General features: G+C 43.8%; 1 protein-coding gene across 1 annotated transcript in view; it reads right to left on the minus strand.

Moving 5' to 3' along the window:
• Positions 1-25,078, minus strand: part of TBCK (TBC1 domain containing kinase) — a 554,412-nt gene that overhangs the window by 518,949 nt on the left and 10,385 nt on the right. The window contains exon 3 of the mRNA XM_082256928.1: positions 12,766-12,838. Coding sequence (XP_082113054.1) covers positions 12,766-12,838 — 73 coding nt within the window. The remainder of the gene's footprint in view (positions 1-12,765; positions 12,839-25,078) is intronic.

Raw genomic sequence — 25,078 nt, forward strand, 5'->3', positions numbered from 1 at the left:
TGGCTTGCGGCAAACTTTAAAGACACTTTTTTGGATATCTTTAAGAAATGGATTTCTTCTTGCCACTCTTCCATAAAGGCCAGATTTGTGCAGTATACGACTGATTGCTGTCCTATGGACAGAGTCTCCCACCTCAGCTGTAGATCTCTGCAGTTCATCCAGAGTGATCATGGGCCTCTTGGCTGCATCTCTGATCAGTCTTCTCCTTGTATGAGCTGAAAGTTTAGAGCATGGGTGTCCAACCTTTTGACTTCCCTGGGCCACATTGAGTGTAGATAAATTTTCTCGGGCCGCATACAAAATAAATACTATAGTTAAGGTATATAAGTAATAAAACGCCACTGCGCCCTTCCCACGCTGCCGCCCCCCCCCCAGCACTAATTTAACACAACTAGAGGATGATCCCTTCCGAGGCAGCCTCTGCCTACATTTACGTAGTTGGAAGCCGATGTGGCTGTGCCCCCGACCCGATTTCCTTCTTCCCCATCAAAAAAAAAAAAGAAATTGTCAGGGGGCAGTGGGCCGCATTGCCTGCGGCTCTGGGCCGCAGGTTGGACATGCCTGGTTTAGAGGGACAGCCAGGTCTTCGTAGATTTGCAGTGGTCTAATACTCCTTCCATTTCAATATTATCGCTTGCACAGTGCTCCTTGGGATGTTTAAAGCTTGGGAAATCTTTTTGTATCTAAATCCGGCTTTAAACTTCTCCACAACAGTATCTCGGACCTGCCTGGTGTGTGCCTTGTTCTTCATGATGCTCTCTGCGCTTTAAACGGACCTCTGAGACTATCACGGTGCAGGTACATTTATACGGAGACTTGATTACACACAGGTGGATTCTATTTATCATCATTAGTCATTTAGGTCAACATTGGATCATTCAGAGATCCTCACTGAACTTCTGGAGAGAGTTTGCTGCACTGAAAGTAAAGGGGCTGAATAATTTTGCACGCCCAATTTTTCAGTTTTTTATTTGTTAAAGTTTGAAATATCCAATAAATTTCGTTCCACTTCATGATTGTGTCACACTTGTTGTTGATTCTTTACAAAAAATTACAGTTTTATATCTTTATGTTTGAAGCCTGAAATGTGGCAAAAGGTCGCAAAGTTCAAGGGGGCCGAATACTTTCGTTTTTTAACTAGTGTAAATTGACCAAGGACTTTTACAGTTGTTATTCTGGAGCCAGACATAGATTTTCTTTCCCACAAAAAGTAGAACATCGATAGTAGACCTTCTGTTTTGTCTACCTTTCAGTCAGTACTGTTAAAATGAATAAAATTAGTTTGAAATTAAATGAACTTGCCATTTCAGCCCTGCTAACTAAAGTATTAAATGTTTAAATAGAGAATACCTGTTGTAATTTCAGCCTCTTTTGGGATATGGATAATATTAGGTCATACTACTCAAATGTGAGATTCCATGAATAAAGTGCAGTTTAAAAACCACTGGCTGCTGACATTTCTTAAAGACTCCAGTAGTTAAACTCTCTGTCATAGTCTTTGGCTCTGTTCTTGTCTTTGAAATTTCGAACGCTTCGGTCTACCTCTATGTGTTCTTACACCTCTTTTTTTTTTTTTTTCACCACAATATAAAACTAACAAAAAAAAAAAAAACCTAACAAAAGATGTCAATCCTGTTTACAAGTGGCATTGAGAATCCTAATGAAAACTGCTGTCTGGACACTGAGTGGGGAAGAGCAGCCACAGATCAGTGATGCAGATTTGCCATGGAATAACAGTGGTTATAATAGGAGTAGAAACAGTTTAGCGTATAGGTTTGCAGTATATAAAAATTGCGCAAGGTATATACAATTACCAGAACAGGAGAGGGACTGGACTGGATTTAGGATAAACATGGTCTTGGTCAGATTAGAAATGTGGGGTCCCCTACATAGGCCTAAATCTACAAAATACATCAAATTCTCAATTTCAATTTACTACCTATAAATGTATATTTTGTTCTAAGGTTAGTCATACATTGTTTGATATTTGCACGAAGTATGGCCTGCCTTATATACACTAAGTGGTGGCCATAAATTAGAGAGAGGGAGCCTGAGACAAAACTGTAAAACTAACAGCAGCAGGTTTTGCCAGAACATACAGTACCTGTTGCTGCTAAGTTTCTAAACACAATGCTACGCGGTATCACACGGACAAGCTATGCAAACAAGGATTTTCTTACAGCCACCATGCTACCCTGATCATAGCATGGCAAGTCATGCTAATAGGTTGTATAGGTTACGTGGCAGTGACAGTTTTAGTCATGGTAACTGGGCCCAACCACACCTACCAGGTCCTACCAGTTGGGTATTTGGTCTCTGGCTAGATGGGTTATAGTCAGGGGGCTGTCAGCTTGGGTATAATTGCATGTCACTGAAGTAATACAGGTATGTGATTGTTAATACAGGCAATTAGCTCTCAGCCAACAGGGGGGTTGCAGAAAATGTGTGAGTGTGGGGGGTGATTGGTTTCCTGTGAATGTGGTTGGACTATCACTTGAATTATGTATTCATCATCACAATTTATATGAAGATGGAAAAGCTGAAATAGAGAAATATTTTTTTTTATTTTTTTAACAAGACTAAAAATACTTTAGGAAAATCAAAATTGACACACTATCAGATATAAAATGATTACCTGACTTTTAGCCTATTGAAGTATTCTGAATAATTTATTGAACATATTGATTTTAATCTGGGTAGTGATTCACTATCTCAAGGCAAGAATTAAATGTACTCATATGACCTACTGCTACAAGGCTTATGAAAGCTTAGTAAATTTAGCTGGTACATACAGGTGCATCTTAAAAAATTAGACTATCATAAAAAAGTTTATTTATTTCATGAATTCAATTCAAAAAGTGATTAGATGTTATTAGATGTATTACACACAGAGTGATATATTTCAAGCATTTCTTTCTTTTAATTTTTATGATTGTGGTTTACAGCTAGTGAAAACCCAAAATTCAGTATCAAAGAAAATTAAAATATTACATAAGACCAATAAAAAAAAAAAGGATTTTTAATACAGAAATGTTGGCTTACTGAAAAGTATCTCCATATACAGTATAGTATGCACTAAACACTTGGTCGGGGCTCCTGTTGCATGGATTACTGCATCAATGCAGTGTGGCATGGAGGTGATTAGCCTGTGGCACTGCTAAGGTGTTATGGAAGCCCAGGTCGCTTTGATATTGGCCTTCAGCTCGTCTGCATTGTTGGGTCTAGTGTCTCTCATCTTCCTCATAAAAGCGGAAGTGAAAGAGTGTATCAATGTGCCTTAATGAAATATTAATATTTCATTATACCAGAGAAATACATTTCAGCTAGTGCCCACCTTACAATGGAATATGGTCTCTTGCAATTACATTAACAAGTCATACATTGAGAATTACAGACATATTAACACATCTCATTCATACCTTCTGGACACTTACCAGTTAGACTATATAGGATTACAGACGACACCTGAACAAATTGATAAGTACAGACATATAAACACATCAGACAGCTCAGCATAGACGGGACGGCCCTTCCACAAAAGATACTCCAAACACAAGACGTCTCACATTTACATCAATGTGTTAGGGACAACAAAAACTTTTTCATGTATTTTCTTAGTAGATATATTCTATTGTTAAACTGACCCATGGATTGTACACCAGTATAACTGTTTTTTCCCGCTCAAATGGCCCATAAATATGTGCGCTGAAATTAAATAAATCAGATGTATTTCCATTAAAGCTTGAGTGCTGTATGCCTGTACATCTCCTGGCCAGAGAAGGAAAATTCACTACGCGAGGGAGTTAGAATTGAAGGGTCATAGATCTGGGACCTAAACGAAAATCATCTTGCACCTGCCTCTTGACGTGAACGAGTTAACAGGAAGTAAACCCATCGATTTAATAGTTTTAAAAAACAGTTACATTCCCTGCATGTCGGAAATGCTGTCACATTGGTTGTGCTCTCAACCAAACTGGTTCATAACTGATCACATGTGCAGCATCATGGCAGTTGAAGAGCCCAAAATGGAGGCTTCCTTGGCTGAAAAGCACCACCTTATCCCTGTGAACCACCAAGTAAGGTCAACAACAAGATATCACCACAAATTCCGACACCGTGCGCGTAGAGGTGATCGTCACCAAAAATACCTCCTTCTGGGATAGCAGGGGAATCTACCAAAGATTTTCAAAGGGAGGCTTCTGGAGAACTGAGAGCACTAAGCTGGGATCCCATGGTGGTAATGCAGACCGTACTGTAGGAGCCAAGTACTGAACCCCCTGAAGAAAAGTACACATCAGAGAGTGCATGGCCAAAGGTCATTAAAAAAAGACAGCCAAGGCCATCACCTGTCCCTTAATGGTACTCAAAGCAAATTTCCGCTTAACCCCCTGTTGAAGGAAGGTCAAGACCAGAGCCACCGAGAAAGAGCGAGGGTGAACCTGAAGAGACTCACACCACGAAAATGGACGTTTTCCATGTACGATGGTAGATCTTCCTCGGGGTAGACTTCCTGGCTTTCAACAGCATTGGAAGCTCCTGGCTTTCAACAGCCAAGCCGTCAAAGCCAGCGACAGTAAAGCAGGATGGAAGATCGGTCCTTGGGACAGAAGATTCTCCCTGAGAGATTCTCCAAGGTCGGCATACCAAGACCAGCCAGGCCAGTCCGGAGCCACTAGAATGACTGGAATCCCTTTTGCCTCGATTCTGCGCAAGAGTCTCGGCAGAAGCTTGATAGGTGGGAAGGCGTAAATCAGACAATACTGGTCCCACAGGGCCACCAGCGCGCCTGTGGCCTCCGCCAGAGGATCCCTTGACAGTGCCACAAACCTCTGCACCTTTCTGTTGAGACGAGACACCAACAGATCCACCTCGGGGATGCCCCACTGGAGACACAACTGAAGAAACTGCTCCGGATGAAGGGACCACTCCCCTTCATCCAATGCCTGCCGACTGAGATAATCCGCCTGCCAGTTTTCCACCCCCCAGAATGTGTATGGCGGAAAGGGCTGGAACGAAACGTTTTGCTCACCTTAGAATGCCGGCTACCTCCAGAGCCACCAAGACACTTCTTGTGCCCCCCTGATGAATGAGATAAGCCAAGGCTGTGGCGTTGTCCAATTGAATTTGCACTGCACACCCCCCAAGAAGATCTGTCAAATGATCCAGGCACAGTCTGATCGCTTAGAGATCCAGGACATTGATCAGTAGACATTGATCTTCCAGAGTCCAGACCCCCTGAGCAGAGTTTTGGCCTACGACGCCTCCCCACCCTGACAGGCTGGCATCCGTGGTGACCACTGTCCAGTACAAGGGTAGAAAGGATTTGCCCTGTTGAAGCACCAGAGAACGAAACCACCAGATCAGGGACCCTCTTGTTCCCTGGCTCAGCCGAATCTGATTTTCCAGAGACTGCGGACAAATTTGAATAAAACTATGTGCGCTACCAGATAGCGGTATACTGAACGCATATAAAACAATACTATGTGCCACATCCTAATTGGAACTGTGCTAATTGTTGACGGAAAACATGGACTTTAGCACAAGGTACGATAAAACATATATATATTTTATTGTTTTGCATTTAAAAATAACACACATTGCCTGAAAAGCAACAGCATGCCAAAAATATATAAACAATAATAAATGTGATCTATAAACAAGCAAGTAAAGGCTAATGAGATAATTGAATAGTTATTTGAGGTGTGTTTCACATCAAAGGGATCCGCTGAAGAAGACAGGTAGGAATAGCTGTCCCTCGAAGGGATCTGTCGGTTTGGTAATCACAGATACACATATAAGTTAATTGAGCTAGAACACTCAACATGTTTCGCATACGTGCTTCGTCTGGAGCTTAAAGTTCATTGCTCTGTACTCTACTTGCAAACAATATATAAAAAAGGAGGAGAAGAAGCGGCAAGGAAGGTGGAATCACATAGGATGAATGGGAATCATGGGTAATGATTCCTGTCAATATAACATTGACAGTTATTACGTACTGCTCATCATACGGGTACTCACTTCTAATAGATACCCGAGGACGACCATGGCCAAAATGTATATAACCCATTTCAAGGTGAAGGGAGTGGATAGTAAAGCATTATCACTAGCCTTAGGTTAAATACTAAGGTAGGAGAGGGTAGCACTAAGAAGGTGTATACTCCTTAGTATGCTCCTGAAAAATATCCACCTTCCTGGTTGGTGGTTCCCCATCCCCAGGAAGGTGGATATTTGTTTAGGGTCCGGGAACCAGCAAACACATCCCCCACCCCAGATACGGGTGGGGGGGTCAACCTTCATGCTAAAGGAGCCTTGTCTGCGGGTCTGGAGAAGCCCGCTCTTAACTTGCCAGGAAAAGGTTGCTTGGATCCTCCCGAGGAGGCCTTGAAATGCTTAGATGCCTTGTCATTCGACCCTAAAAGGATGAAAAAACACTTCTTGTGAGCCACGTCTACGACGAGGATCCTTACCCTTACTAGCCTGTGGAAGAAAGGTTCTCTTCTCCCCTACGAGACCCTCAATGATGTCATCCAGGGAAGCTACAAACAGGTGATCTCCTTGAAAAGGAAGATCAGTTACGGCCTTTTTAGAAGTCTGGTCCATAGACCAACATTTGAGCCAAAAAACACACCTAAAGGACTACTGCCGAAACAGAGAGCCTAACAAGTAGGGGAGTCGCATCCAAAGAGGCATCACAGGTAAACTGTAGCCCCTGGACCAATAGTTCCGCTATCTCAGCAAAGGCAGAAAGAAGCTGCTCCCCCTCCAAGTCACGGCATAAAAACCAGCCTGAGTGCCGAACCAGCCACAGTGTACATATTGCGGAACACAGCCTCCACCTTCCTGTTACCCAGATCCTTAAAGGCCAGAGACTCCGTAACCGGAATCATGGCTGCCTTGTTCAATTTGGAAAATGGAGGGTCCACCACCCGTGTAACAGTTCACTTTTTAAGAAGGGACTCCTCATAGTGGTACTGCATAGCAAATCGCTTAGGGGCCACAAGGGAACGTTTCGGCCGTACCCACTCTTTAGCGACAAGCCTGTCAAAATAGGAGGGGAAAGGAAACCCCTTTGCCACTCTGGATGGCTTGTGAGTGCCAAAGGGAACCTGCTTCAGCTGCATCCTTCATCTTTAAAATCTTACGCTTAGACACAATCAGTGCGTCCACCAGCGCCTTTTTGTGTGCAGCTATGGGTGTAGGGGAATCATCCTCTATCTGAGAATTCAGGGCACGTGGTCACAGACCCAGCAGGGTGAGCCACGTCCGTGGCAGCCAAATCGGATTCAGGATATGAGGAGACAGATGAGGCAAGGGAAGGCTGGGGGTGCTTTTTGCTAGCCCGACGCTCAAAAACCACCCCATCCGGGATACAAAGGACTCCAGAACCGCGGACAGTGCATCAATGGATGGTTGGGATCCGGAGGGCCCTGCAGCCTCAGAGGGGGTCAGGTGGGGAAACATGCTCCGAAGACTCCATAAGTCAATAGGGGGACCCCCAAAAAAAAAGTGCATACACTGCTAAGGGACACCCCCACTGCTCTGGCAGCACCACCCGGTCGCCAGTGACAGAGCACCAATCGACCGTGCAGCAGAGAGGTAAAGGACCCCACCAGTCTCACCACCCCACAGAACAAGCACTGGCAGCACCAGGATAATCTGCACTCCAAGTGCGGCATCCAGGGAATGAAAAGACCCAGGAGTCAGTGCCAAGGGATAAGGAGGGGCTCCCACAGCCGAAATTGCCACCCAGAAAGGCTCAACTGTCATGGCCGCCACTATCCAACTGAACTCCCTCAGAGTTTGCAGAGTAATCTCCAAGATGTTCAACAGAGCATTCAGAGACTCTGCTCACAACAGCAGATCATCCAGGTATCCTAGTAACGCGATCCCCCACTGACGCAACAATGCTAGCATCAACACACTTTTGTGAAGACCCGAGGAGCGGAGTCTAGACCAAATGGTAACGCCACAAACTGATAATGCTCCTCGCCTACGGCAAAGTGGAGGAAGCGCTGGTGGCTGGCACATATTGGGATGTGAAGGTAGACCCTTGGTGTAGGAACGCCACTACTGTGCAAATGGACTCCATTTGGAACTTCTGTATCCGCAAAAAGCAGTTTAGCACCTTGAGGTCCAGAATTGGACGTACCTTGCCTTCCTTCCTGGGAACTGTAAACAATTTTGAGTAAAAACTTTGAAAACTTTACGATGTCGGAACCGGAACAATCACCCATTGAAGTAACAAGTCGTGCACTGCCCCAAAAAGATCACTTAAGCGATCTGGGGAAAAGCGCAGGTTGGAAGGAAAGAACCTTTCTGGAGGATAAGATCGAAACTCAATTTTGTGTGTGCGAATGACTTAGTGGACCCACATGTCCCTGTATCAGGGAGGTTCACAGATCAGGAAACCAACGAAGACGTCCCCCGACCCCAGGCATGGGTCAGGGCACCCTTCATGCAGAGGAAGCCTTGTCTGCAAGTCTGGCAGAACCCGCTCGTGGCTTGCCAGACCAGGTCCTCCTAGAACCCCCGGCCGGGGCCCTGAAGGGCTTAGAAACCTTGTCTTAAGACCCTGAGGGACGAAAAGGCCTCTTGTGAGCTGAAAAGAAAGCCCCCCCCGTCGTCCTTACCCTTGGAAGCCCTGTAGAAGAAGAGTACTCTTTCCGCCTGTGAGGCCTTTGATCATATGATCCAAGGAAGCTCCAAACAGGTGATCCTCCACAAATGAAAGATCAGATAAGGCCTTCTTAGAAGCCTGGTCCGCAGACCTGCATTTCAGCCAGATAATACGCCGCAGGACCACTGCTGAGACAGACAGTCTAGAAATCAAAGGAGCAGCATCGAAAGGTGTCACAGACAAACTGTAGCCCTTGGACCAACTGATCTGCCAGCTCCGCAAAAGCAGGGTGGAGCTGTTCCCCTTTCAGGTCCCAGCATGGACGTTTTGCCCACTTGGTCATAGCTTGCGACACCAGGCCAATAGTAAATACCGGCCTAAGTGCCAAACCAGCCACAGTGAACATATGGCGGGTCAAGGTCTCCGACCTCCTATCAGCTGGATCTATAAAGACCAGGGACTATTACCCCAGAAATACGGTGGCTTTATTCAACCTGGAAATCGGGAAGTCCACTACAGGAGGAACCGTCCATTTTTTAAGGAGGGAATCCTCATAAGAGTACCACATTGCAAAACGCTTAAGAACTGCAAGAGTGCGTTTTGGGCACCCCCGAAGTGGGAAAGGGGAACACCTTCGCTGCCTTGGAGGACCTGTGGGTGCCAAAGGTGACCCGCGCCTCCGATGCTGCATCTTAAAGGTTTCCCGCACTGATACAATCAGCGCATCCACTAGCGCCTTTTCAATCATGGCTAGAGGAGCAGAGGAATTAAACTCACTATCTGAGCACGCAGGGTGCATGGACGCAGACCAAGAAGAATAACTCGCGTCCGCAGCGGCCCAATCAGAATCAGGATCTGATGAGACAGATGAAGCAGGTGATGGCAGGGGACGCTTTTTGCGAGCCCGTTTTCCCAGGACCAAATCAACCTTGGACACCAAGTACACCAAGACCGCCGTCAGTGCAGTCAGTTGTTGGGACCCGGAGGGCCTGGCAGCCTCTGAGAGGGGATCAGGTTGTAAAATATGCTCCTGGGACTCCATTAATGGAACCCACACAAAAAAAGTATCACACTGCAAGGGAAACCCCACCGCACTGGTGGCACCACAAGGCCCAGCACAAAGCACTACCTCTGCTACAGCCTACCCCACAAAAAAACTCATCACCACCGATCAGGCACTTACAGCAACAAACTAACTGCACACCATGCGGCAATCAGGAAGAGAAAAGTCCAGGGATCGGCATTAGAGGCCGAATCCCCGCCCATCCAGGTTCAAAAACATGGCCGCCACTTTTTCAATGGGAAACCACAAGAAAATGCCTGCCAAGGCTACACAAACATGGCCGCTGATCTATAGCACAAAAAGCTACAAGAAAATGGCGGCCCTGGGGGGAACCCCAGGAGCTTGAAAATGATCCAAACAGGAAGGGGGGCCCTGGCAGGCACTCCCACCAGGCCCAGCCCCAAAGTCTGATCGTTCGGTCGCCACGGAGCGCTCCCCACCCACCCCCATCGCCAGCTCAACACCCAGACAGACCTAAAAAGGTATGTCAACCCCATTGGGGGGGGGGGGGCAGATGGGGGTGACAAAGGCCTGTAGAAGACCATCGAGAAGGGGGGGTGCTGTCTGGGAAGCAGGAGAGCCCAGAAGTAATGGGGGGACAGCTACTTACCACACCAGGAACAGGGTGGGCAAAGCCCCGGACAGACCACCGCTCCATCGTAATGTGGGTGCTGTCAGCCAGGAGGAATGCTGTGACTCGGGCAAAGCCAGATCGTATGCCCCCTCGCAAGATTTTTAACTCGCAGGCCAGCCCCCGTCCAGTGGGGCTATGTCGCGGCCACCTGCCGCGGAGCTGTGGTCTGAACGCCCTTGCTGGCCTGGCAATTGATTGTAGATTCTCAACAGGAACAAAATATTAAAGAGAAAAAAAACCCCAGGACCAGAGATCCCAGCAAGGAACTAGGTCCTTAATACTGACTAGGCAGAAGAAAACTGAGTACCTATTGCAGAAAGTGGGAGTATACCTCCTGGGACTGCCCTATAGGCGTAGTCAAGTCATTTCCTGCCTATTGTCCTACTCCTCTAGGGGGGGAGCATAACCCATGTAGTCAAGAAGATGAGGAAATGTGTCCGTCAATGAATAAAAGAGAAAAAAAACGGAGTACCTATAGCAGAGAGGGGGAGTATACCCTCTGGGACTGACCATAAGCGTAGTTAGGTCTTTTTTTCTGCCTAGTGTCTGCTCCTGTAGGGGGCAGTATAACCCAATGGATAAAAAGATCAGGAGCTGTGTCTGTCAATGAACAAAAGAGAAATTATCTTTTTGATAATAGTCTAATTTTTTGAGATGCACCTGTATATTCAAAACCTCGTGACAGATAGCACTGCTGAAAAGATGATAGTACATATGGACGGATGGAACAGTGCTGGTTTCCAATAAAATTTAAACTTTCTTTGGAACAGCAGATCGATTTGCAGCAACCATGATCTATTATAGATTCTAATCTAGATGGGCAATCAATTTTTTTGTGACTGAGCAATTTAACTACACACTTGTGATTTTAAAAAAATGCAAAACGCTCAGCAACAAGAAATTTGATTTACCATTAAAGTTTAGCTATAAGGCCTGGTTCACACCTATGCATTTTTAGTGCTTTTGTGAAACGCACTACAGTCCATTTAACATGGTTTCATATGGGACACATGCTTTTTTTTCGGTTGCTAAGTTTTTGGAAAGGGTCAGGGACTTTTTTAAACACAAAACAGTGCATTTTTGAGTCCATAGACTCTGATGGAGAAGCTGCAGAAAATCATGTAGTGCAGTTTTTGCCATGATTTGAGTTTACTAATTTGCCCAACAACAAATTGGCCAAAATAAAAATATGTGTGCAAGAACGCAAAACGCACCGCAAAAATCACTGCAGAAGTGGATCAAAAGCAAACTGCATAAGTGTGAACCAGGCCTGTGGACAAGACACCAGATACATTTTTTCAGATAAGTGCATGTACTTTCTCTCCAAAGGGCTAATGCGATTTTTGTTTCGTCCTCTTTTAGGGTAAGAATCTTCTTCCTGGACTGAGATGCTGGCACATTTAAAACCTGGTTTCCTGTGCAGATCTTGCCTGGATTCACAAATGTCACAGGCCAGCTCCTGCTGTAGCTTCTTCGATTGAGATTGGCTACAAAGTTATAGATGCAGTCTGATCACTGGGGAAGAAAAGACTGAGGAAATGCATTCCCCTGCCTGTAGCAGACTGATGACATCATCTCAGCCTAAGCAAAGTCACTGGAGCAGAGGTCGGGGGCTGCTATAGAAGGATAAAAGGTGAAGCCTTCATAAAAAATATATACTCTTGCTTGAAAAAGTGACATGTAAAGGATTTATTCATGAGGACTAGAATATTACTGAAAGGTCCACTTTAAGTACCCACATACAAAAAATGACAGTTAGTTCCCTACATACGAACCTTTGAGTTGCGAACCTGCAAAGATAAAGATATACATTTGTCCAATCGTGTGAGTTAGTTCACATTTCTGGAGGTTGTGGCTCTGTGTTCTTTGCTGTATACAGTACTGTTTCTATATTTTAACCTTTTTTCCCCATGTATTATTTGTGTAAAACATGTTATAAACCTAATACAGTAATTTATTGGACTGATTGTGTTAGCTGGGTACCAGGCTAGCTGTGTTGGACTTACAAACAAACTGGACTTACGAACGTGCTCTCGGAACAGAATTCATTCGTATGTAGGGGACTTACTGTACAATAACACTTAAAGAGATTGTAAAGTCCCATGTTTTTTTTTTTTTTTTTTATTAACATTGCAGCTTGCTATGGGTGCACCCGAGCAGAGCTGCAGCTGTGTCCATTCGCTCTCCTGATTGGCTAACTGACTTTGATTGACAGCAGTAGGAACCAATGGCGCCACTGCTGTATCTCAGCCAATCAGGAGGGAGAGTCCCGGATGGCTGAGGAAGTTGTGGACATCGCTGGATAGAGATGGGCTCAGGTAAGTATTAAGGGGTGCTGGGGCAAATGCTACACACAGAAGGTTTATCTTAATGCACAGTATGCCCACAGGTTTTGTTAGAAAATCATAAAAAAAAAAAAAAAAAGTGTGCCTTATGGGGGGTAGACATTACCTCACAGGCTTCCTGCTCTGTAGCAAATCTTCAAGACTTTTTTCATAATGCTCAGCTACCACCACCAATCTCTCTGTGTAGAAATAGAATATATAGAATATAATAAATACATACAAATAGAATAAATAAAATAGAATTCACATCCATGAATTGTGTTACTATGCTGAACAAAGTTTCAAAATATAGTATTACACCTTATTCATGCACCCCTAGACTTCATCAGCATTTAACCCTTGCATCGTGGGGAAGAGTGGAGCCCACGGCAAGGGTTCCTTTATTTTTTTTATACCAAATTTGATGTGGCGCTCTGCTTAAACTAAAATAAAACTTTTAATTATATCCATATGTGTATTGTACCAAATTGTCTAATCTTGTGTGATATATTGCATTCAATAAAGATGAAATATTGTTGTGTCCTTGATATATCACTGTGTCACATTCACCTAATACTTGCGTGAGATAAAAATAGATGTGCAAAAACCATAAAAAAAAAAAAAAAACCAACGTTAATACATTTATTTTCCTCTGTGGGTAATACTACCAAATCCTGGGTGCAACAAATTAGTTGGCAAAGTGTGCAAAATAAGTAATTGCATAAATAAATAAAAAAACATGAATTCATTAATAACCCTACTGGGTGCTTTATCCAAAGCAGCAGTGCTACAGAGATTTGTGCAAATACTTCAACACATAATGTAAATTAAACAAAATCATAGAACAAAATCATAGAACAATCTTTAAAAAAAAAGTCTCCATAAGTAAGTGAACTAAAATCCAGTGTTGCTAAAAATGCATATAAATGAAACTTCTTGTGTGATGTGATCACACTCCTATACACCATCTAGCAGCTCACCTCATATTTGGAGAATATAGGGAGCGTTTAACAAGCAAATGATTCCTTTTTTTCTTAATTTTTTTGTTGCGCACGGAGTTGGACTTTAAAGGGGGATGGGTTATGGGGAACCTAGAATTTTGCTTTAAATGTCCAAGCATGCTTAGCTTGAAAGGGAAGATTGTAACAGACTGAGTGAAGATAGATGGACAGACAGTAGACAAAAAAGTGAAGCACTTGTTCCTATGAAGCACTCATAAAGTTATAAAGCCAGCAATGAATTTAAAACAGAACGAAGAAAAATGTTATTAATGGATCAAAAATTTCTACATAAAAACTAAGGTCAAATTTCCAATTTGCTGATGCTTCATATGGTTATGTGAAAAAAGATGCACGCCCCCTGTATATTGTTGACTACCACATTTGAACAGGCAAACATTGGATCTTTATTTGAAATTCTTGGAGACTTAAGTCTTTTAGCATCAATGGGTAACTGATTGATTTGCTTATCTGGCCAATCCTCAACAAATAAGCAGTCATTTAAAGTTGAGTTCAACCCAAAAGTGGAACTTCTGCTTATTTGTTTGCTCCCCCCTCCGGTGCTACATTTGGCACCTTTAAGAGGGGGGGGGGGGCGGGTACCTGTTTTTGATAGGTACCCATCTCTACTTCGGGTGGACTAGGCCGCGGCAAAATATGTCACAAGCCAGGCACCCTCCTCCTTCAGCGGCCACCGCACCATTCAGAATGCGCAGCGAGCTTTGCGCATGCCCACTAGGGAACCAGCTGTGAAGCCGCTAGGCTTCACTGGCAGGTTCTCATCCCGGCAATGGCGGCGGGCAGCACCCGACAGCCAATGAAAAGACCGGCTGGGGTGCCGACATCACTGGATTACAGGACAGAAATTTTAAAAGTCAGCAGCTACAATATGTGTAGCTGCTGACTTTAATTTTATATTTTTTTTTTCTGGGGGCAGAACTCTACTTTAAAGTCTACGCTACTTTATAGGCTAGTTTCCATACAGTGAAATTATTGATTTTAAATAATTTGGCAATCTGTTTATAGCCTTTGCCAGACTTAAACATTCCCAATTTTCTTCCTGAGGGTCTTAGAAAGCTCCTTTGATCTTGGTATGATGACACCACACACATCTATAGCAAAGAGAACACCAGACCCTAAAATATCAGAGGTTAAGGGCCAATTCACACTATATGTAGAGTGCTTTACTGCTGCGACAGCTCTCTGTTGCATCATCCTTTTTTTGTTTTGTAAGAGCTTTATTTGAAGTGTGCAAAACATACACTTTGTCCAATGTCAGACACTGAATGTCTGCATTTTAGTGCAGCGCTAGGCTGCATTGCAGTGTGAATGGAACACAAAAGGAAACAATTGTCTCCTGTATTTCCCTGCTGTGACAGGCGTTTTACCATGCGATAAAATGTCTGTCACCGCACACCGCACCTGCGACTCCCTGAGGAGGTTCTAATCATTGCCACCTAATCTGAAACACCCGATTCTATTTTCATGGATTTGAAGGGGTGGTAAACATTGCAGAGTACTTATTTTTTACTTTTTCTATATTACAAAACTGCAGTTTTGATCATTTAGATGATGAAAATTAATCAAGTCAATTTTATGCGATTTGTTTAAGCTTTGCATGTGGGCACTATTTAAATCAAGATCTAATGTTTGTCTAATTATATATGTCACATGACTGTAGAGGTGGTCATACCTTTGTTTCCACTTTAGATCTATAGGCCAAATCACAAGCAGCTTGTTGGTGATGTACATATATTTCATGGTTCTATTATGTCATGTCCCAAATGCTATACAAGCATAATATCTAGTACAGTGAAAAATTCAGCCTGATCCTTCAGAAAAAAAAAAGTGTATGCTAGTCATGTAGCGTTCGTTGGATTTGGAAAATATATGCTCCAATTAAACATTTTACTGGATGCATTCGACCGGATTTGTCTCCCAGAGAGGAGGAATTCACATCAGCTTTGGCCAATGTGTTCCGTCTACAGCCTGACAACTGTATGTAATGGCTGAGACACAGCAATGTTTAAAAGGTCCCTCTTGCCCTAGAAAACATTGAGAATTTCTCAGCACATAGTTTTACGAGTGTAAAGAAAAAGCAGTTTTTATACCCTGTCTATATCCATGTGTTACTTCTGACGTGTTATGAAGTCTACAAGAGACATTGTCATGTCAAAGCTCATTTTAAAAAAAGAGCATATCTTTCTGCAGAAAGCTGACATTTATATTGGAACATGGCACACAGATTTCACAAGCGAAAGTGGCAGATTATATGCCAGGCCAGATTTCCATTTACTTGGTTCAAGTCTCTGGAATAGGAATAGGTAGGGTTGGTTATAGCATTTCATAAAAGGGGAAAAAAAAAACAACCTAATTGTTCCATCTCAGAATTGCCCAGTGTACACTGAATAAAGCCAAGCAAGGTTTTCACATTGTAATTCTGTTTCTAATGGTGCTTTATGCTGGGGACATACCGCCAGTGACGTAATGGAGAAAAATGGCCACTTTCTGCCTTGACAAAATCCAAACTCCAAAACTCACCAAGAAGAAAAATAGAGATTAAAGGCCCATACACACGATAAGAAAATTGGAAGTAAAATTTCATCCAGCAAACGATCTGCAGATTTTCAGATCGTTAGTACAGTGCTTCCGACAACCGATTATGAATTTTCGAACAAAAACTGAATGTGTCGGTGTCCTGCCGAAAACTCCAACCTGCCGAAGTCTCCAACCCACAACACAACACCGCCAGCCTATACACCGGAGTACATGGTATAATTAGTGCAGATTCTTACACTGCCCGCTAGTAAGCAAAAACATGGCCGCCTCCAAGGCGGAGACAACTACCAGGCGGAGTAAGAATCTGCACTAATTATACCATGTTCTCAGGTGTATAGGCTGCCGGTGTTGTGTGAAAACACCAAGTGCTTAAAATCTCCAATTATTCCCAGAGTAGAAATAACGTGGTTGGAGATTTCGGCAGGTTGGAGTTTTCGGCAGTACACCGGCTATAAAATTTTTATCGGAAGTGAAAACAGATTAAACACTTGCCGACCACCCGCCGCAGTTTTACTGTGACAGGCTGGCTCAACTGCACAAATTGAAATAGGGGTACATCAGTTCGTGGGAATGGTGCTGGGGGACGAGCGAGCGGACACCCGTGATCACTCCCCGCTGAGAGCGAAGGACGGCCAGTTGTTGTAAACACAGCGGACCGTTGCTCTCTCTGAAATGATCACAGAACGCCTGTGATCCTTCTAAACAGGATCACAGGTCTCTATAATCAATTCACAAGTCCCTCCCCACAGTTAGAAAACACTCCCCTTGGCTCGCAATTAACCCTTTGATCACACCTAGGTTAACCCCTTCCTTGCCAGTGTCATTATTACAGTAACAGTGCATATTTTATACACTGATTACTGTCACTGGTCCGCCCAAAAGTGTCAAAAATGTCAGTTATGGGTCCGATCTGTCCCCCACAATGTCCCAGTCCTGCTAAAAATCGCAGATCGCCACCATTACTAGTAAAAAAAATAAATAAATAAATAAATAAAAATGACAAATCTTTCCCCTAGTTTGTAGACGTGATAAAAAAAAAAAAATTTTTTACCACAAATATGTAGTAGAATACAAATTGCCATAAAAAGGATGAAAAATTTAGTTTTTTTCATTTTTTGGGGGGGAATGTTATATAGCAGAATGTGGAAAATATTGTTTTTTTTTTTTTTCAGAATTGTTGCTCTTTTTTTGTTTATAGCGCAAAAATAAAAACCGCACAGGTGATCAAATACCACCAAAAGAAAGCTCTACTTGTGGAAAAAAGGACATCCATTTTATTTCGGTACAGTGTCGCACGACTGCGAAATTTTCCATTAAAGTAACGTAGTGGCGATTCGCAAAAATGGCCTGGTCATTAAGGGGGCAAATCCTTCCTGTCCAGAACTGGTTAATTAGTACAGTTTTCGTCTGAAAAAAATTGTAAAAAAAGACTACGCATGCTTGGACAAAAAAAATGGACCAAAATTCGACCGATAGTCTGATCGTGTGTACGAGGCTTTAGGATGGGCAGAGAAGCTCCTTGTTCAGTTTGCAGCAGAACCCCATTGAAGTCTATAGGAGTCGAACAGCAAAAATCAAAAAGTTCCCATTTTGAAGGCTTATATGCAGGCAATTGGCAATAAAAGGGGTATGGGGGCCTGGGTACTGCCCTAAGGGACATGTATCAATATTTTTTTTTTCTACAAACGATCGTTTTTGCGGGAGTAGTGATCTTAATTATGCTTAAAGTGCAACAAGAAAAATGAAAAATTCCTTTAAATATAGTGGCCGGGGGTCCACCTAATGTGCTTGTAAAGTCGCACATTTGTAGGATGCATAAAACAAGCTGCAGCAAAAATGACATTTCTAAAAAAAAAAAAAATCAAATTCCACTTAAAATGACTCACAGTTACAATTGCCGAGACCTGGTTATTGAAAAAATAAAGAAAAAAAAATGGGCAAAAAAAAGGGGGGGCATGAGGTCCCCCCAAAATTCATACCAGACTCTTATTCGGACATGCAGCCTGGCAGGTTAGGAAAGGGGGAGGAAGAGAGCACCCCCTCCTGAACCATACCAAGCCACATGCCCTCAACATTGGGGGTGGGTGCTTTGGGACAGGTGCCCCGCCCACCCCCAAAGCACCTTGTCCCAATGTTGATAGGGACAAGGGCCTCTTCCCGACAACCCCAGGCTGTGGTTGTCGGGGTGTGCGGATGGGAAGCTTATCGGAATCTGGAAGCTCCCTTTAACAAGGGGGCCCCCCCAAGATCCATGCCACCCCCCCCCCCCCCCCAATGTGAATGGGCATTGGGTACATATTAACCCTAGCCATTCACCAGAAAAGTGGCAAAAATAAACACAAGACAGTTTTTGACACTTCCTTTATTTAAAAATAAATAAATAAAAAATAGTGTCCCCCGATGTAAATCCACTGCCAATCACGCCGCCAGCCAGACTCAGATAGAAAAAATTAAAAACGTTCCACCTCCTGGAAGGCGTCCCCTAAATCCCGCCTTTTCACTTTGACATTTCTTATATAGCTAAGGGGTGGGGCCACCTAGCTAAGTGACCCGGTGGCACCTCCTCCTTCCGACATCAGAGACTGGTTTATGCTGGGCACGTGAAGGCATGTGGGATGCGTTTGGAGGGACACTATTTTTTTAGTTTTTAATAAGGGATTTGTCAAAAACGGGCTCTTCTGTTTATTACTTTTTGCCACTTTTTTTTTGGTGAATGGCTAGGGGTACTATGTACCAGATACCCATTCACATAAGTGAGGGCCAGGACCTGGGAGCCCCCTTGGTAAAAGGGGGCTTCCAGATTCCCATAAGCCCCCAGCCCGCAGACCCCGACAACCACAGCCTAGGGTTATCGAGAAGAGGCATTTGTTTCCACCAAAATGGGGACAAGGTGCTTTGGGGGGGGGGGGGCAGAGCCCCGTCTCCCACAAAGCACCCACCCTATGTTGAGAGGATGTGGACTGGTATGGTTCAGGATTGGGGGGCCCTCGCTCATGCCCCCCCCCTTCTTTCTGACCTGCCAGGCTGCATGCCCAGATAAGAGCCAGGCCCAGCTCCTTAACAACCAGAAAGCTTTGCCCAATCAGGGCACAGAATGCACTATGCAGCACTCAGTGCATTGCAGAGTGTTCATCGGGTGAACACCCTAAAAATTTGGGTGTACGGTGAACGACCGAACAGGCAAATGTTCAGCCTGAACTGATGCTTGGGCGGAACCGTTCGCCCATCCCTATTAGAGACTAATGTAGTTTTATTCAGCTCAGCCATTAAAATAACGCTCTGTGGTTTCCTGCAGGTCAAAAGACTGATCTTATCCCTGCCTGCCAACATCCTGAAGAGAAAACTAAAACTAAATAAGCACACCACTAGCAGACCACTGCAAAAAAGAAAAAAAAAAAAAATATATATATATATATATATATATATATACACTATAGTTTTAAAAGTATTGGGGCGCCTGCCTTTACACGCACATGAACTTTAATGGCATTCCAGTCTTAGTCCGTAGGGTTCAATATTGAGTTGGCCCACTCTTTGCAGCTATAACAGCTTCAAATTTTCTGGGAAGGCTGTCCACAAGGTTTAGGAGTGTGTCTGTGGGAATGTTTGACCATTCTTCCAGAAGTGCATTTGTGAGGTCAGGCAATGATGATGGACGAGAAGGCCTGGCTCGCATTCTCCACTCTAATGCATCCCAAAGGTGTTCTATCAGGACAGGTCAGGACTCTGTGCAGGCCAGTCAAGTTCCTCCACCCCAAACTCGCTCATCCATGTCTTTATGGACCTTTTGTGCACTGGTGCGCAGTCATGTTAGAACAGGAAGGGGCAATCCCCAAACTGTCCCCACAAAGTTGGGAGAATTAAATTGTCCAATATGTCTTGGTATGCTGACGCCTTCAGAGTTCCCTTTACTGGAACTAAGGGGCCAAGCCCAATCCCTGAAAAACAACCCAAACGAGTTGGACCAGTGCCCAAAGTAAGCTCCATAAAGACATGGGTGAGTGAGTCAGGGGTGGAGGAAATTGACAGACCTGCACAGAGTCCTGACCTCAACCCGACAGTACACCTTTGGAATAATTTAGAGCGGAGACTGCGAGCTAAGCCTTCTCGTCCCACATAAGTGCCTGACCTCACAAATGCGCTTCTGGAATTATGGTCAAACATTCCCATAGACACACTCCTAACCCTTGTGGACAGCCTTCCCAGAAGAGTTGAAGCTGTTATAGTTGCAAACGTTGGGCCAACTCAATATTGAACCCTACAGACTAAGACTCGGATGTAAAGGTAGGGGTCCCAATAATTTTGACAATATATGCCTCGTTTCCACTGAGCGGATCGGTTCGGGTCGGTTCGGTACGCTATTTTGAGTGTTTCCATTATGAAAGTGGCCCATACAACCGAACCAAACCGCACCATTCCTGGTCCTGCTTCAGATGTAGGGCCATAGGAAATGGTACAGTACGGTTAGGGCGGAGCTACTGGCGTCACACGATAGATTCCACCGATTGGCGGACAGGAAAACTTCAATGCTCACGTCAAATGAAAGAGCAAAACAAACACCTCATTTGGTGTAAACCCTGCATGGTCCCTGGTGGTCCGACTTGCAGTGGAAACGCTCACCTGAATAGACCGGACCGTTCTAATCCTTCCACACTGTACCAACCTGAACCATTCCGCTCAGTGGAAACGAGGCATTCGCGTATTTTGGATTTGCTGATAAGACATGTTTTCTTCACTAACCAAAGCTCCCATTCAAATATAGTTATCCAAGTAACAGGACAACCTTAAAGTGAGTGTAAAGTCTAGCTTTTTTTTCCCCCTATAAAAATAACAAACATGTTATACAGTTGGTTTTGCACAGAGCATACCAGATCTTCCTTTTCTTGCCCCCCACCCCCTCCTGTTCAGTGCCCCCACAGCAAGCAGCTTGCTATGGGGGCACCCGTGCCGAGTCACAGCTCCCTGTGTCCATTCAGACACGGAGCCCCTCCCCCATCTCCCCTAATTGGCTAGATGACTTTGATTGACAGTAGCAGGAGACAATGAGGCCGCTGCTGTGTCTCAGCCAATCAGAAGAGAGAATCTCAGATGGCTGAGACACTCGTGGACATCGCTGGACAGAGAGGGACCTCAGGTAAGTGATAGGGGGGCTGCTGCACACAGAAGGCTGTTTACCTTAATGCATATAATGCATAAGGATAAAAAACCTTCTGCCTTTACAACTCCTTTAGAAAAAAAGCACCTAGGGGTACCTTCACCTAGTTTTACCTTCCACAGCTCTTTGACCTTCCCCAAACACACAGTGCTTTGTATGCATATGCAGCCTTTAGCTCAGAAGACCAAGTTCTGTCACATCCTTTCTACCTCACGGAAAGCACTGGTAGGGATGTGGCACTGTGTATGGTCTGAGCACTGACAAGCTGACCCCCCATCCCATTCAACCTCTGCAGCAATGCTGGTAGCACTCTTATGTCTATTTCCCAAAGAAAACCTCTGGATATGACGCTGAGCACGTGCACTCAACTTCCTAGGTCGACCATGGCGAGGCCTGTTCTGACTGGAACCTGTCCTGTTAAACTGCTCTATGGTCTTGACCACTGTGCTGCAGCTCAGTTTTAGGGTCTTGGCAAAGTTCTTATAGCCTAGGCCATCTTTATGTAGAGCAACAATTTTTTTTTTCAGATCTTTCGAGAGTTTTTTGCCATGAGGTGCCATGTTGAACTTCCAGTGACCAGTATGAGAGAGTGAGAGCGATAACACCAAATTTAACACACCTGCTCCCCATTCCCACCTGAGACCTTGTAACACTAATGAATCACATGACACCGGAGAGGGAAAATGTCTAATTGGGCCCAATTTGGACATTTTAATTTATGGGTATACTCACTTTTGTTGCCAGCGGTTTAGACATTAATGGCTGCGTTTATTTTTTTTGAGAGGACAGCAAATTTACACTGTTATACAAGATGTACACTCACTACTTTACATTGTAGCAAAGTGTAATTTCTTCAGTGTTGTCACATGAAAAGATATAATAAAATATTTACAAAAATGTGAGGGGTGTACTCACTTTTGTGAGATACTGTAGATACAGTATAGTGAGTGTTGTCATACTACGACTAGAAGTATGTTACTTACAACATCCCAGGTAAAAATAGGGGGGAAAAGCTTGGAAAAATGCAGCCACCACTTCTGAAAATTAACAATTTTTGTTCTTGGGTTTAGATGCGATTTAAAGTTGGCTGTGCCACATCCCTGTATGAAGATGCATGCTCCTGATTTGCACTATAGCATGCCTTCCACTCTCCTCATCTTTCTAACATATTGGGGGCGCATGATCTGTAGTTTGCAGAAGAGAACTTGCATGGGAGGATAACATTACTTAGGGTTTCAGTGCATTAGAGCAAGAGTGAAGTTACAAGCATATTGGATTTCTGGCAGCATTTTTTTTTTCATCTGCACCAATCAAACAGATATAAAACAAAATGTTTTTAGTGGTATATTTTACAGCTCAAAAAAAAGGAGTTTGTTGTTGGGGCTTACATACACTTTAAGGCTCCTTTCACACTGTCCGTCCGTTGGACAGATTCCATTTTTCTCAGCAGGGGATCGAGCCGCCGATCCCCCGCTGAGCAGGAGGATGACAGCTGTGTCTCCGCGCTGTGTGCGGAGACACAGCTGTCAGTTCCCCATGCATCTCTATGGGGGAAATCGGATGGGAACGGACCGTCGGTCCGTTCTCATCCAATCCGATCCGCTGGACGGATGGAAAATAGGGTTTCCATCCGTCGAGATTTGACGGGACGGATCAGGTGTCAGCGGACATGTCTCTGCTGACATCCGATGCCCCATAGGAATGCATGGGGGGACCGTTCAGATCCGACAAAGAAACGGACAAGCGGATCTGAACGGTCCGCCTGTGTAAAAGGGGCCTAAAGCTGGTAAGCTGCTATTTACATACAAACTACCCTTGATTTGGTCAAAAAAAAAAAAAAAAAAGTTAAGCAGAGCTACTTTATTTAAATAACATGTATTAAAGACCGCAACTATTTGTTCTCATTGGTAAATTCAATAAGGAAAATCAGTCACGGTCAGCTAAAAACTATAAGAAAGCTGTTTAGTATGATCAACAGGACTACTGCAGATTCTTTGCCATTAAACTCCATGTTTGCAAATGGCAATATATTATTATAACTGTTCACTGTTTCAGCCATGCCGACCAGATCAAAGAATTAATATACTGTAGTGTTAAAATATTAAAATCATCAATATAACACCAATATCTAAATTAGGACATGCAAAGAAGGCAGATTAATTATTATTATGAAGTAAAACTTCACTTCACAAAGGCAACTGCGGTTATTTAAACATTTACAAACTTTGGTATACAAGTTTGGCTTCCCCATTTATAGAACAAAAACCTACAAAACCATATTGCACGCCTAAATTCTGCTTAAAGCAGCTTTTCTAGTGTCTGAAATTCCAGTAAATACGCTCTAATATCACAATAATATCTAAAAGCCATGTTCAACCTGAGAAACGTGCAACGGACATGTTTTCACATATTAATAGTCTAGTTGCTATGTTACATGCGTTACGCTCTCTTTTGGCTCTTCTAGCTAGTATGTCAGAAAGTAAGATTTAAATCAGAGCAAGGCAATTTTTGAGACCTGCAAACATTGTACATCTGTACTAAATAGTATTTATGACTGGGATAAAGGAACAATCCGCTGTCCCTATTATTATCTTTAAACAGTTCATAACTTTAAGCTCTTGAAAGGCAGGAACACAGCACATGCACTACGAGTGCAAAGGCGGAATGCTGCAGACTGTGATCACATTGTAGAATAGGTGACATAATGGTAGGCTGGAAACAATGACTGCAGAAATATAAGAAATGTATTCATAGAAGAGAAATAGAAGTGGCAAAATCACCAGCCACTCTCAGCTAGGGTTCTGTGGAAGTCCAGAGGTTGCCAAGAAGTCCTTGAGCTGTGGCTGATTGACAATTCACTTGATGGTGCCTTCATATTTCTGGGTCCAATGCCACTTGGCCAAAGACAGCAGCATGACATCAATGATCTTTTAGCAGTCTTTAAGGGTGGCAGCAAATAATTCAAAAATGAGTGTAAAGTAGTGAGTGTACAGCTTGTATAACAGTGTAAATTTGAATTCCCCTCAAAATAACTCAACGCACAGCCATTAATGTATAAAAGTGAGTACACCCCTAAGTGAAAATGTCCAAATTGGGCCAAATTAGCCATTTTCCCTCCCCTGTGTCATGTGACTCGTTAGTGTTACAAGGTCTCAGGTGTGAATGGGAAGCAGGTGTGTAAATTTGGTGTTATCGCTCTCACTCTCTCATACTGGTCACTGAAAGTTCAACATGGCACCTAACAGCAAAGAACTCTCTGAGGATCTGAAAAAAAGAATTGTTGCTCTACATAAAGATGGACTAGGCTATAACAAGATTGCCAAGTCCCTGAAACTGAACTGCAGCATGTTGGCCAAGACCATACAGCGATTTAACAGGACAGGTTCCTCTCAGAACAGGCCTCACCACGGTCCACAAAAGAAGTTGAGTGCACGTGCTCAGTGTCATATCCAGAGGTTGTCTTTGGAAAATAGACGTACGAGTGCTGCCAGCATTGCTTCAGAGGTTGAAGGGGTGGGGGGGGGGGGGGGGGTAGGGGTGAGCCTGTCAGTGCTCAGAGCATACGCCACACACTGCATCAAATTGATCTGCATGGCTGTCTTCCCAGAAAGAAGCCTCTTCTAAAGATAGTGCACAAGAAAGCCCTCAAACAGTTTGCTGAAAACATGCAAACTAAGGACATGGATTACTGGAACCATGTCCTGTGGTCTGATGAGACCAAGATAAAC

The sequence above is a fragment of the Pelophylax lessonae genome (assembly GCF_965119305.1).
Source record: "Pelophylax lessonae genome assembly, chromosome: 1".
Classification (NCBI taxonomy): domain Eukaryota; kingdom Metazoa; phylum Chordata; class Amphibia; order Anura; family Ranidae; genus Pelophylax; species Pelophylax lessonae.